Below are 12,802 nucleotides of genomic sequence, written 5' to 3' on the forward strand. Positions count from 1 at the left end.
ATCCCTCCACTGCCAACGGTGGACATAAAACCATCTACTGCAGTGTCTGAGTGAGTTTAAATGACTTCAGGTCCTTGGTAGTACAAGATAGTCAGTACAAACTAAAACACATTAGCCATTTTTACTCACTCTGCGAGCCATGTTTGCAGAGATAGCTTTTGTGATAATACAGTAGAAAGCCTGATTAATTATCTGTGTACTGGTACATTTTATAGTTTGTAGGATATACTGGTTTGTGTTAAAGAGGAATTAACCACAATGAAGAAGTTTCTAGTGATCCCTGATTATCTGATTTATTATTGTGTTTTTAGTAAAACCTTTCCAGGATATTCATAACTGATATTTTTCTCATTTAGTAATATGCTAAACTTATTTAATCATGTTTAATATTTCAATCCTCTTCCTGCTTCCCCTTCCCTCTCTATCTTTTTCTTTACTTTACTTTTTTGGACAGGGTCTTACTATGTAGCTCCAACTGTCTGTAGACCAGGCTGGCCTCAAACTCAGAGCTCCACCTGCCTCTGCCTCCCAAGTGCTGGGATTAAAGGAGTGTGCCACTATGCCTGTCTCTAATTTTGCTTTTAACACAGATTTCCAAAGGCCCTATGACATGGAACATAAAGTAATAGCTGGTGTTTAGTCTGAGCAGACTACTTTACTTAGAATGGATTTATAGAGCAGTCTGCCTGTCAGGTTCTGGTACCCTCTGGTGCGCACTAGTGGAGGATTGATTTCCTCTTTAGCTCACAGCTTTGTTTTATAGCAGGAACTTGTGTGAATGTGCATTGCATGTGGACGTCAGGACAGCTTGTGTGTCTTGGGCACTGAACTTAGCTCATTGGTCTTGGTGGCAAGTGCCTTAACCAACTGAAACTTCTTGTGTCTCCCTCCCCTCCCTGCCTTTTTTAAGACAAGACAGTGTGTGTACAGAGATCTTTATTCTTTTTTAAAAAGACTTTTGAAACATTTTTAATAATAAAGTTTAAAATACAGGGAAAAAAATACCATGAGGAGAAGAAAACCCCAAGCTCTTCGTAGAATTAAACTTGTGCTAGGCAAGCATTAAACCATTGACCACATACCCGACATTTTTATTTGGGGTAGGGGTAACATTGAAACAGTCCCAAACTGTAGTCCAGGCTGACTTTGAAATCAAGGTAATCCTCTTGTCTCAGCCTCTTGAACCTTGGGAATTTTAAGTGTGAGCCACTATGCCTGCCTTAGGTTTTATTATTGTTGTTATTTTAGGGCCTGCCTCACTGTGTGGCTTTGGCTGTCTTTGAACTTGCCCTGTACCCTGTGTTGGTCTTAAATTTGAAGCAGTCCTCTTTTTAAAAAAGGGTTTTTACCACATTTTTTTATTTGTGTATGTGGATGCCTTCACATGTCATAGCACTAATGTGGAGGTCCAAAGACAACTTGAAGAGTCGGCTCTCTCTTCTCCCTCCCCCCTCTCCCTCCCTCTCCCTCTCCCTCTCCCCTTGACAGAATACTTGTCATAAACAATTTAAAGAAGGAATTACTTATTTTGATTCCTGCTTTCAGAAGTATATGTTCATCACAACAGGGAAGACTATGACAGAATAAAGTAGCTCACATTATGGAAGACAGCAATTAAGAGAAAGGAATATAGGAAAAGGCCAAGTAAACACATTCTCTTAAGGACACTGCTGCCCCATGACCTCCTTCATCAAGTCCCCATTTCCTGCTTCCCACAACCTCTTAAGAAGGCCAGCATAATGTTTCCATTAAGTCAGACGAGCTCGTCATCTTTGCCATCAGAGTGTGCTTTACTAACCTCCCAAGCATTGTTTAATCTAGTCAAGTTGGCAATGAAAGTTAACCACTACATCATAATAAATTGTAGCTGAACGTTTGTGAGTGCGTGTGATGTGTGTGCACATCTATGTGTGTTCAGCTATACACTTGCAGGTAGAACACAGTGGCTTTTCTCCTCTATTGTTCTGCCTTGTTCCTTGGAGGCAACATCTTCTGCTAAACTTGGAGCTCTGGCATTTTGACCGACTGACCACCAGCAAGCTCAGCACTAACTCCTGTTTCCTCCCTTCTCAGTGCTGTGGTTATAGCATGTGCTGGATCACGTGGTGTGGCTTTTATGTGCACGTTAGGTTCTGCGCAGTGGTCCTTATGCTTGCACAGTAAGTCCCCCTCTCTGAGCTGGTAGCTGACATCCCACTGGACAGGTACACTACAATTTACCCGTCTCGAGGTGGGCATTTAGCTGAATTTTCTTTTGGCTATTCTGAGTTATAACTAATGCTGTTAACTTTCAGGAAAATTTTCTCTGGTGTTTTACTATCTTGGTTATATACTTGTAAGTGGAATTGTTAGTGCTTGTGTAGCTAGTCTCACATTTTCTGGCTTTGTGTGGGGATGTTGAAAGATTTGTTTAGTTTTGAGATAGGGCCTCATGTAGTACAAGCCTCATGCTCACTCTGTAACTCGGGATTGCCTTGGATTTTTCTGGTCCTCTGCTTTGCCTCCCAAAAGCTGGGATCAAGGTATGTGCACCACACGTTCCGTTCGTGTGTTATGGGTGCTAGGTGTGAGTCCCAGGGCTGCTGACATTTCGGACAAGTACTCTGAGCTCCACTCCCAGCCCTTATCTTTAGTTTTTGGGGACAGGTCTCCCTAAGTAGCCCTGGCCTCAAATTCAGCAGCCTATCTGATTCTCAAGTACTGGGATTACTATCGTATGCTACCATGCCCAGTACACTAATTTTATTTTCTTTTGATCTGATTTTCCTCTATATTTCCTATTTAATAATTCTATCCAAACCCTTTGAAGATATAAATGATTTTTTAAAATTTTTTGGTGTTTTGAGATCTTGATATATAATATTGGCTGGCCCGGAGCTCACCATGTAAATAGAGCATCAGGCTGGCCTCAAGTTTGCAGCAGTCTTTTGAGTCTGCCTCTGAGTGCTGAATACTAAAATTATAGGCATGCAACACTATGTTGACTTAGAAATGATTTTTCTCTTTCCCTCATTGGGGCTCATTCGGTTTCTATTTTATGTTCTTTGATTGCAAATTTCCCATTTGTCTTGGTCTATCCAAATTTTAAAGGCCTAACAGGAATTCTTTGATTTGGAGAAAATGTCTTTTTGTTAACTAGTACCAGGGTTTGCTGCAACCAAAAAGCATTGACTTTACTTTTGGGGTCCCCAGCCCAGTGCAGTGTCTGGCTCAGTACTCCCTACCTTGTTGCTGGCCTGAGGCTTTCTGACTGACCTCAAAGCTGGTAACTGCCACAAGATAAAAGTGTTTCGAACCTGCGTTCTGCTTCTGGTCTGATATGTCAAATCAAGCTATGTTTGTTTCTGAGATTGCCAGGCAGCCAAGGAATAAGGAATAAGAAGTTTGCTAAGTTGCTTTAGGAACTTATTTTATGGTGGGAGGACTCTGTTAATTTAGCTTACTTAGGTGAGCTTCCTGTGGATAAAACCTGTGCATCTAGAATTTTGATAAGATTTCTTATCACAATGCTCATCTTCAAGTTACTTTCTCATTTATTCGTGTGCGTTCACTTGTGCGCGTACATGTGCATGTGTGTGTGTGTGTGTATTTGTATGGTGTGTGTGTGTGTGTTTGTGTGTGTGTGTGTGTGTGTGTGTGTGTGTGCCCCATTTGCTATAGTGCATGTGTAAAGGTCAGAAGACAGTTTTTGGGGTTGTTTTTCACCTCTGCCTAGGTGAGGCAGGGCCTCTTCTTGTGCTCTACGGTATACCCCAGGCAGCTGGCCTGGGAGATCCTAGGCATTTCTGTCTGTCTCCAGGCTTGCTCTAGAAGTACTGGATTATGGGTGCACACCACTGTGTCTAGATTTTTCATGCAAGTTCCAGACATTAAATGAGTGGTGAGGCTTGCGTGACAAGCACTTTTACCTGCTGAGCTACCCTACTCCAACTGGTGACGTTTTTACTTATGGGAGAAATGGGATACTGGCTTGATTTACTACTCAATGCTACATTGTTTGGGGCATAGTTCTCTCACTCCACTTACGTCCTGTGCATCATCAACCATTTAAAGAAGAGATGATGCACATGAAAAGCTTTGTTTCATTTTATTTTGCGATAGTTTCACACTGGAGCTCAGGTTGACCTGTAATGTATTATGTGTCCCAGACTGACCTTGAACTAATTGCAGTCTCTTGATGAGGTAACTGGTGTGAACTATCACACCTGGTGTATGCATTGTTGAGGCTCAGATTCAGGGTTTTGTGCATATTAAGAAAGCGTTCTACCAAGTGACCTACACCGTTATGGTTTTGGTTTGGCTTTTTTTTTTTAAGATTATGAATTCTCCTCTTTAAATCAGTCTTGTAACATGCAACAGGTTGTCAGATAAAATGGGAAGTTTCCAGTGTATTGAAATGAAACATAAATCCATGTCACCATAAATATAACACCTGTATAAGAAAAACCACCACAAGAAACTCAAACTTTCCCTGTGACAGCTGTGAACTGATCTTGGACACTTCCTGAATATAGCACATGTGGCCTGCTGGATCTGGAGCACACTGGCTTTAGAGTCACACACATATGACAGGGCTATGGCATTATTGGCTTGACTCAAGAACAGTGCAAGCACATTCTAATGTATATTGATCAGACGTCTTTTAAATACTGAAGTGAGAAAGTAGAAAGCAACATAATCACACTGTCAGAAAAATGCTAGAGAGGAAGAACAGTCATGTAAAGCTCGAAAGGTGGTGTTCACAGCTTCATTTCTTTGGCTTCTTGGGTAATGGCTGCTAAAACAGTAGGATGTGAGATTCTAGTTCATGGGTCACCATTCCTGACTTCGCTGACTGCCAGGATATCTCTAATCAGATGCAGGACATCAGATGTATTCTAGGACTAGCATGGCTATATCCTTGGGCAAGCTGACATGCTGGGACTTGAACTCCTCACGTATATTTGTCCACATGGGAAATTTACTACTTTGCTGGAGGTCACTCAGCACCTCACTGCCAACTTCCAGAGAACTCCCAGCAGCACCATTTTATGTTTGTAGAAACATCTTATATATCATGAGGTTCTTCACCATTTTGGGTGTATAGTAAATGCTTTTTTATAGAAATTACTATATTCATTTATTATGTGTGTTCTACATATGTGTGTGTATGAGTATGGGAGACTATGGAGGTTAGAGGCCAGCGTTTGTGAGTCATTCTCTCCTTCCATCAGATGGGTTCTAGGGTTCAAACGCAAGTTGTAAGGTTTGGTGGCAATCACCTTTGTCTGTCATCTGCCAACCCATACTTAGCATGTTTTTGAGGTGACATGGTTTACTAGTTTGTTTTTAATACTGTAGATTTTAATACAGTTTCAATTACAAAACAATTCCACATTTATTCATTCCACTGTATCATTTTTAAATGTATATTTCTCTATGATCATTAGTACTTAAAAAAAGGAAAAAAGGACTGGAGAGATGGCTCAGTGGTTAAGAGCACTGGCTGCTCTTCCAGAAGCCCTGAGTTCAAATCCCAGCAACCACTTGGTAGCTCACAGCCATCTGTAATGGGATCCAATGCCCTCTTCTGGTCTGTCTGAGGACAGTTACAATGTACTCACATACATAAAATAAATTAAAATAAAAAGGGAAACAGATTTCTACCACCCTTGCTAGCTGTGGCATAATCTGGTTATGAATCAGTGTCTTTGTAATGAGTTTACAAGTAGCTGTGGTGTGGTATGCTAGCGATTTACTACTGCAGTCATGACTGTGTTTTGGGAGTTTTGTGCTTTTGCCAGTTGCATGTAGTCTGAGAGGACTGAGTTAGCCAGAGCAAGGATGACTCCGTGACAGGCTGCAAACTGGCAGTTGGGAGACTAGGCCAAAATTTCTATTTCTCAGAAATAAGAACCTGGATCCAGGAACCTGATCAGCCAACCACAGCTACAGGCAGCCAATCCGAGGATACCTTGTCATCTGGCTTGAAGTAAGAATAGGTAGCTAAATGAATACGTCACCAAGTCACACACACACCCTCACACACACACACCCTCTCACAGGTCACACACACACACACACACACACACACACACACACACACACACCCTCCTCTCGAAGGTCACACACACACCCTCTCACAGGTCACACACACACACACACACACACACACACACACACACACACACACACACACACCCCCTCTCGAAGGTCTCCACTACCTAACCAATTATACAATCAGTCAGACCCCTGGAGGTAGAGCTAACCAGTCAAGGTAAAGGGGCACATACTCCTTCCTGAAATTCTCCTGACAGTGAACGCTGGGTCAGCAAGCTCACTAGGGGTCTCCACTCCCAGATGGGGAGACTCCTGCAGGCAGGAAATTCTCCTAACATGTTCATCTAGAGCCCTATGTGGTTTTCAGTTTTCTGTCTCTTTCAGTGTCCACAGACTGATTTTGGTGTTTACCTCTAGCAGCAGTCCTGACAGAATCCTAGGAATCCTTCCTGTGAATAAAACTGGAAGAATGTATGAATATTATAGCATTCATTTTGGTTTCTTTGAAACTTGTTTTTTCAGACAGTCTTGTTCTCAGAGAATTCTTTGTGTCTTTCATTTTCTCTGATTTTTTTCCAAGCTATTTTTATATAAAGAGTTATTATTAGCCTTGTTATTTTGGAGTTATTTTTATATTGACTGTTGACTAGTAACTTTCTCCCATGTCTCAGATAAAGTAAATGGTTAAAAGCTGTGTGTGAAGATGCTCAACTCTAATCCTACAAGGCTGAGGAGAAGGCGTGCAGAGTCCAGTGCTAGCTTGTTGAGTTAGAGCCATAAATAGATCTCAAGAAAATGCAGAAGTAGCTAACCTCTCACTAAATATTGATATGCACTTGTATGGAATTGAAGAATTTGAAGATCATATTTTCCTTTTAAAGTTCATGTTTGGATTTATATTTGTTATTAGAAAGATTTAATAGTTTAATAAAAGGCTTTGCTTTCTTTTCTTTTAGTTTAAGTTGAAAACTATTCTCTTGAATCTCATTTTGTTTAAACTTATTGATGTTAAAGGTGCTACACAGAATGACGCTGGCTGCAGACCCAAAGATGAAACAAGGTAAGAGCTCATGACTGCTTACCATGCAGACATAGGCATGAAAGAGAGAGAGTAAACTTACGTCCATTCATTTAAACTTCGGGTTCAGGAGGCTGGAAAGTTGGCTCAGCAGATCTGAGGTCTTCTTCTGGCTTTCACAGACACTCATGTAAACACATCTTATATGCATGCACAAGTGCATACATAACACACGGGAATAATTACTGACTTTCAGATTCAGATTGATATGTTATGGGCTAAGTATTCTGACTTACCTATATAGTCCCAGCATTTAGGTGGCCAGCTTGGACTATATAGTGTAGACTTGGGCTAACCTAGGCTACTAAATGAGAAACTCTGTCTTTAAAAAAAATAATCATTAAAAAGTTGGTAGTGTTAGTACACATTTATAATCTAGTTTGGGAGAAAGAATAGGATTAGTAATTCAGAACCAGCTTGAGTTACATGAAATCTAGTTTCTACAGAAACAAAAACTATAGCAAGGGGCTGGAGAGATGGCTCAGCGTAGGGAGTGCTTGCTGCTCTTTCAAAGACAAAAAAAAACCAAAAGCACATTCTGCTAGCACACATGTTGGGTATCTCACAAACTGTGTGTAACTCCAGTTCTAGGGGATCTCTGGCCTCTGTGGGCACCTACCTAAATATATGTGCCTATACACAGACACAAGTAATTACATATAAATAAATCTTTAAAAAGTACGAGAACCAAAAAAGCAATGTCATGGGTCATAAGAGAAGTCATTAGAGAAAGAACATGTCAACTGATCACATTGCTGCTGGGGAGAACAGATGAAGCAGGAGCCAAGCAGGGGACAGGCCTGGAGTCCCAGTGCTTGGGAAGTAGTCAGGAGGGTCAGGCATTCAAAGACCAACTCTGACTATCTGGGTTTAAGGCTAGACTGTGCTGTATAAAAGGAAGTAGAGTAAAGTATTATGGTTAAGAAGTTGGGTAGACTAGTACAGCAAACGCCTATGTTACCTATCTATGTAATACGTGGACGTTTTCATGTTAAAAATGTTTTAAAGAGCTTGGCTGTAACTCAGTTGCTGGAACACTTGCCCAGTGAGCCCAAAGCCATGGGTTCCATTCCCAGCAGGGAAGAAAAGTAACACACTGTTAAAGTCTTTAGGGAAATCAAAGTCTGTAGTGTGGTTCTGTCAGAGCAACTAGAACTCTGCCTTGTTAGAATCACATTTATTGTAGTTAAGGTTGGTCTTAAACATCCTAATTCCTCCTGTTTCTACTTCCAGAGTGCTGTGTTTGTAGGCATGTGTAGCCCTGTCTGGCACTTAGGAAAGGCCAGTACACATCAAGATATGAGTGCAGGCTCTCAAGAGAGAATTGTGAGAATGTGTCCTCATGGTAGCAATATGTATGATTTTGGTGCCTTCAAAAGTTACATTGTGGGTTGGGGGTTTAACTCAGTGGTAGAGCACTTGCCTAGCAAGCTCAAGGTCCTGGGTTCGGTCCTCAGCTCCAGAAAAAAAAAAAAAGTTACATTGTTTAAGGGTTCTCTTTAATAAATGTCTTTTTAGGGGCTGGGGATTTAGCTCAGTGGTAGAGCGCTTACCTAGGAAGCGCAAGGCCCTGGGTTCGGTCCCCAGCTCCGAAAAAAAGAACCAAAAAAAAAAAAAATATCTTTTTAATAAATGACATCATTAGGTGGTTTTCTTTTTATCCAGAGTGAGCACAAATGGATCAGAGGACCCTGAGGTTGCAGCCTCGGGGGAAAACAAGAGGGCCAATGGGAACAATTCTCCATCCCTTTCAAATGGTGGTTTTAAGCCTTCTAGACCTCCTAGACCTTCAAGACCACCTCCACCCACCCCACGAAGACCAGGTATGTATTGCAGCCTTTGGTGCTGTTTTGTAAATAGTAGGGTTTTTTTTTGGTAGGAAAGGTTAATAAGAGAGCCTCCAGATGGTGCCCTTGTTAGCCTCAAATGTTTCCTTCCTCAGCCTAGGATCAAGAGAGTATACTGCCAGGGTTGGGGACTTAGCTCAGTGGTAGAGCAGCTTGCCTAGCAAGTGCAAGGCCCTGGGTTCGATCCCCAGCTCTGAAATAAAATAAAAGAAAAGAAAATACTGCCATGCCTAGTGTTTTTAAATACTGTTCTGTTTGGGGACTGATTATCAGGTAGGTGTCAGGGAGGCTGTTTTAGGTCATTGGTATTTTATTTAAACAGAATCTTACTCTGTAGTATAGGCTGGTCTCCAACCTAGTAATCCTGCTTCAACTCTCAAGTGCTGGAATTGCACATATTATATGGCTTCTGCATTTTTACATTTTTTTTAAAGATTTATTTATTTATTATAGATGAGTACACTGTAGCTGTCTGCAGATACACCAGAAGAGGGCACCAGATCTCATTACAGATGGTTGTGAGCCACCATGTGGCTGCTGGGATTTGAACTCAGGACCTCTGGAAGAGCAGTCAGTGCTCTTAACCGCTAAGCCATCTCTCCAGCCCCCTGCATTTTTACATTTAAAAACTTAAAAACTGAGAAGGGTCTTTCCATAGGCATCTAATTAGGAATTGCCTTTTCTGTAAGTTTTTCTTTCAGGAATAAAATTCCGTTAGACAGTACTTTACTAAGAATGAAAATAATGCTAGGTGGTGGCGGTGCACACTTTTAATCTCAGCACTCAGGAAGTAAAGGCAAGTGGATCTCTGGAGCTTGACGTGGGCCTGGCCATCAGATTGAGTTCCTGGACAGCCAAGACTGCACAGAGAAACCCTGTCAGGGGTAGGGGTAGAAAGAGTGGATGGATGAATGAAACTAGCATGTGTTTTATAAACAGTACGGAGCAGTTAGAGTAAAACTGGGTGGTTGATGGCTGTGACATATCTTATACAGAAGAGTTTGGTTGCCTAGTCCATTCTATCTTTTAAAAAGCTGACTGGGGCAGGGGTGAATAAAATGACAACTGTTGGGGTTGGGGATTTAGCTCAGCGGTAGAGCGCTTGCCTAGGAAGCGCAAGGCCCTGGGTTCGGTCCCCAGCTCCGGAAAAAAAAAAAAAAAAAAAAAAAGAACCAGAAAAAAAAAAAAGAACAAAATGACAACTGTTAAAGAGTACTTGTTGGGGTTGGGGATTTAGCTCAGTGATAGAGCGCTTGCCTAGCAAGCGCAAGGCCCTGGGCAAGGCCCTGGGTTCGGTCCTCAGCTCTGGAAAAAAAAAAAAAAAGAGCGCTTCTCTAGGAAGCGCAAGGCCCTGGGTTCGGTTCCCAGCTCCGAAAAAAAGAACCAAAAAAAAAAAAAAAAAAGAGTACTTGTTGCTCTTGCAGAGGAACTGTGTTCGATCCCCAGCACCCATCACTCCTGTTTCAGGAGATGCCTCTGACCTCTCCAGGCACCACATGTGGTGCACACAGACATACATGCAAGTCAAACACACAAAAATTAAGTGAATAAATCTGATAAAACATTCAAGCTTACTAGTAAAGATAATCATATTTAAATCAAAAAATGTTCACTAAATGAACATATTTCATGTAATAAGAGTATGAATTTATATAGTATCATTTATATACAATATCATTTTCTAATTAGCTATCAGAGGCATCAGTACACTCATTACGAATATCAGAAATTAGTCTATTAGTCTCATATCTTCAGGGTCACATAGAGAAGGCAGTTTTAAGGATCAGGAAAGTGATACCCATGGTTTCCTAGTCTAAAAGTTTTTACTGGGTTAGGAGTTGTATCTTGTCTATTATACACAAGTTCCTTGTACCAGGAAAACCAACCAAACAGTTATTTATATGGTTATGAATTTAGAATAGTATATGTTGTGTAATTTGATGAGACCCGTTTTATTTGTCAACTCCCTTTTAAGTTTTAAGTTAAAATTCTGTACTGGTTAGATTTTAGAAAGCAAAAGCTTCTTCTCTTTTACCCAACCTTGTATAGCTTCTGTCAATGGCTCACCATCCACGAACTCTGACAGCGATGGATCTAGCACAGGCTCTTTGCCACCCACAAATACAAATGTAAATTCAAGTGCATCGGAAGGAGCAGCATCTGGGTTAATAATTCCTCTGACCATCTCTGGGGGCTCAGGCCCTAGGCCGCTGAATACTGTCAGTCAAGCTCCCCTCCCACCTGGGTAAGTAACTGTTAATATTTGTTTTTTACTAAGCCTTTGAGTGTGCTCATTAATTTAAAAAGATTATAGTATATTCTTCCGTAATTGTCTTTTAGGTAATCGTAATTGATTCGGGGAGTTTGGAATCCAGGAAAGCTTACCGTATTCTAAATGCTTGCTCCTCTTGCAGGAAGTAGGGAAACTGAGCTAGATATTTTGGCACACGCCAGAATCTCAGCACTCGGGTGTCTGAGGCAGGATTGTTGTGAGTTCCAGGACAGCGTGGGGTACAGCATGAGACTCTTGCTCCACTTTTTTTTTTTTTTTCAAGTGTTGAGGTGGACTGTTATGTGGCCCTCACTGACCTCAGACTCACTGTGGTAACATTGAAGTAGCGACCCTTCTGCTTCTACTGCCCAAGTTTGCCCAGTACACATGGAAAACAAACAGTTAGTGAGGGACCCACCACCACCATAGAAAGTTAACAAAAGCCAAGTAATAAACGAGTTATATGAGGTAGGGAAAAAGCAGATTCTCAAATAATTTTTCATTATAAAATCATCATAGCAATATAATAATGTAAACTGATAAGTTAGTTCTATAATCCCATTTTAATTTGTACTTTAAAATTTTTTCTTAAATTGAAGTCTGCTTGTCTTGTCTGTATGTGTACCACATGTGGATGGTGCCTGCAGAATAAAGGAGGACACTGGACCCCTAGAATTTGAGTTACAGCCAGTTCTGAGCCTGGGGTCCTTTGTAAGAATAGCAAGTATTCATAACCACTGAGCCATCTCCCCAACTCCTATTTTTTTTTTTCTTTTCTTTTTTTCAGAGCTGGGGACCAAACCCAGGGCCTTGCGCTTGCTAGGCAAGCGCTCTACCATTGAGCTAAATCCCCAACCCCCCCAACTCCTATTTTTAACATTATATACATTGTGATATTCAAATTGAGAGTTCAATCAGGGATAAATGCATAGCCTAGTGGTAGAAAACTTGTGTAGTATGTATGTAGTTCCAGGTTCTACCCTCAGTACCACACACACACAAATCAAAACAAAAACTCATGTTCAGGGCTCAGAATGCCAGTCAAAGTTATTTGCTGACTGGTAAGTTAAACTCATGATGAGAATTTAACTACTTACATGGGTCATAATTGTGTGCTCTCTTCTGACCTTTGTGGGCACCAGGCATGCAGATGGTACACATACATACATGTAGGCAAAACACTCATGCACGCACACTAAAGTAAATCTAAAAAATAAAATTAAAAATAAAAATAAGGTTTGGAACAATGGCTCATCAATTAAGAGCACTAGCTGCTCTTTTAGAGGACCCAGTTTTGATTCTAAGCACCCATGTGGCAACTTACAGTTGTTTGTAACTCCACTCTCAAGGGATCTGATGTCCTCTTCTGGCTTCTGTGGGCACCAGGAACACACGTGGTATACAGACATACATGCAGTCAGTGCATCCATACACACAGAAGTAAGTAAGCAAGTAATTGTGAAAGTAACAAGCTGGATGGTTTCCTGCTTTTCTGTTCTCTTTGGCAACAAACCTGCACAGAAGACTAGAGCATTACAGTGGCTAGTCTGTAGCTCTCTTCCTGTG

The 12,802-nt window shown here is 41.2% G+C and overlaps 1 protein-coding gene across 2 annotated transcripts in view; it reads left to right on the top strand.

The window, feature by feature from the left end:
• The window catches only part of Itch (itchy E3 ubiquitin protein ligase), a 91,443-nt gene that overhangs the window by 36,947 nt on the left and 41,694 nt on the right, over positions 1–12,802 (top strand). For both annotated transcript variants that reach the window (XM_008762336.4, NM_001005887.2), the window contains exons 7-9: positions 7,054–7,099; positions 8,783–8,940; positions 11,014–11,209. In XM_008762336.4, the coding sequence (XP_008760558.1) occupies positions 7,054–7,099; positions 8,783–8,940; positions 11,014–11,209 (400 nt within the window). The remainder of the gene's footprint in view (positions 1–7,053; positions 7,100–8,782; positions 8,941–11,013; positions 11,210–12,802) is intronic.

The sequence above is a fragment of the Rattus norvegicus genome, chromosome 3 (genome assembly GCF_036323735.1).
Source record: "Rattus norvegicus strain BN/NHsdMcwi chromosome 3, GRCr8, whole genome shotgun sequence".
Classification (NCBI taxonomy): domain Eukaryota; kingdom Metazoa; phylum Chordata; class Mammalia; order Rodentia; family Muridae; genus Rattus; species Rattus norvegicus.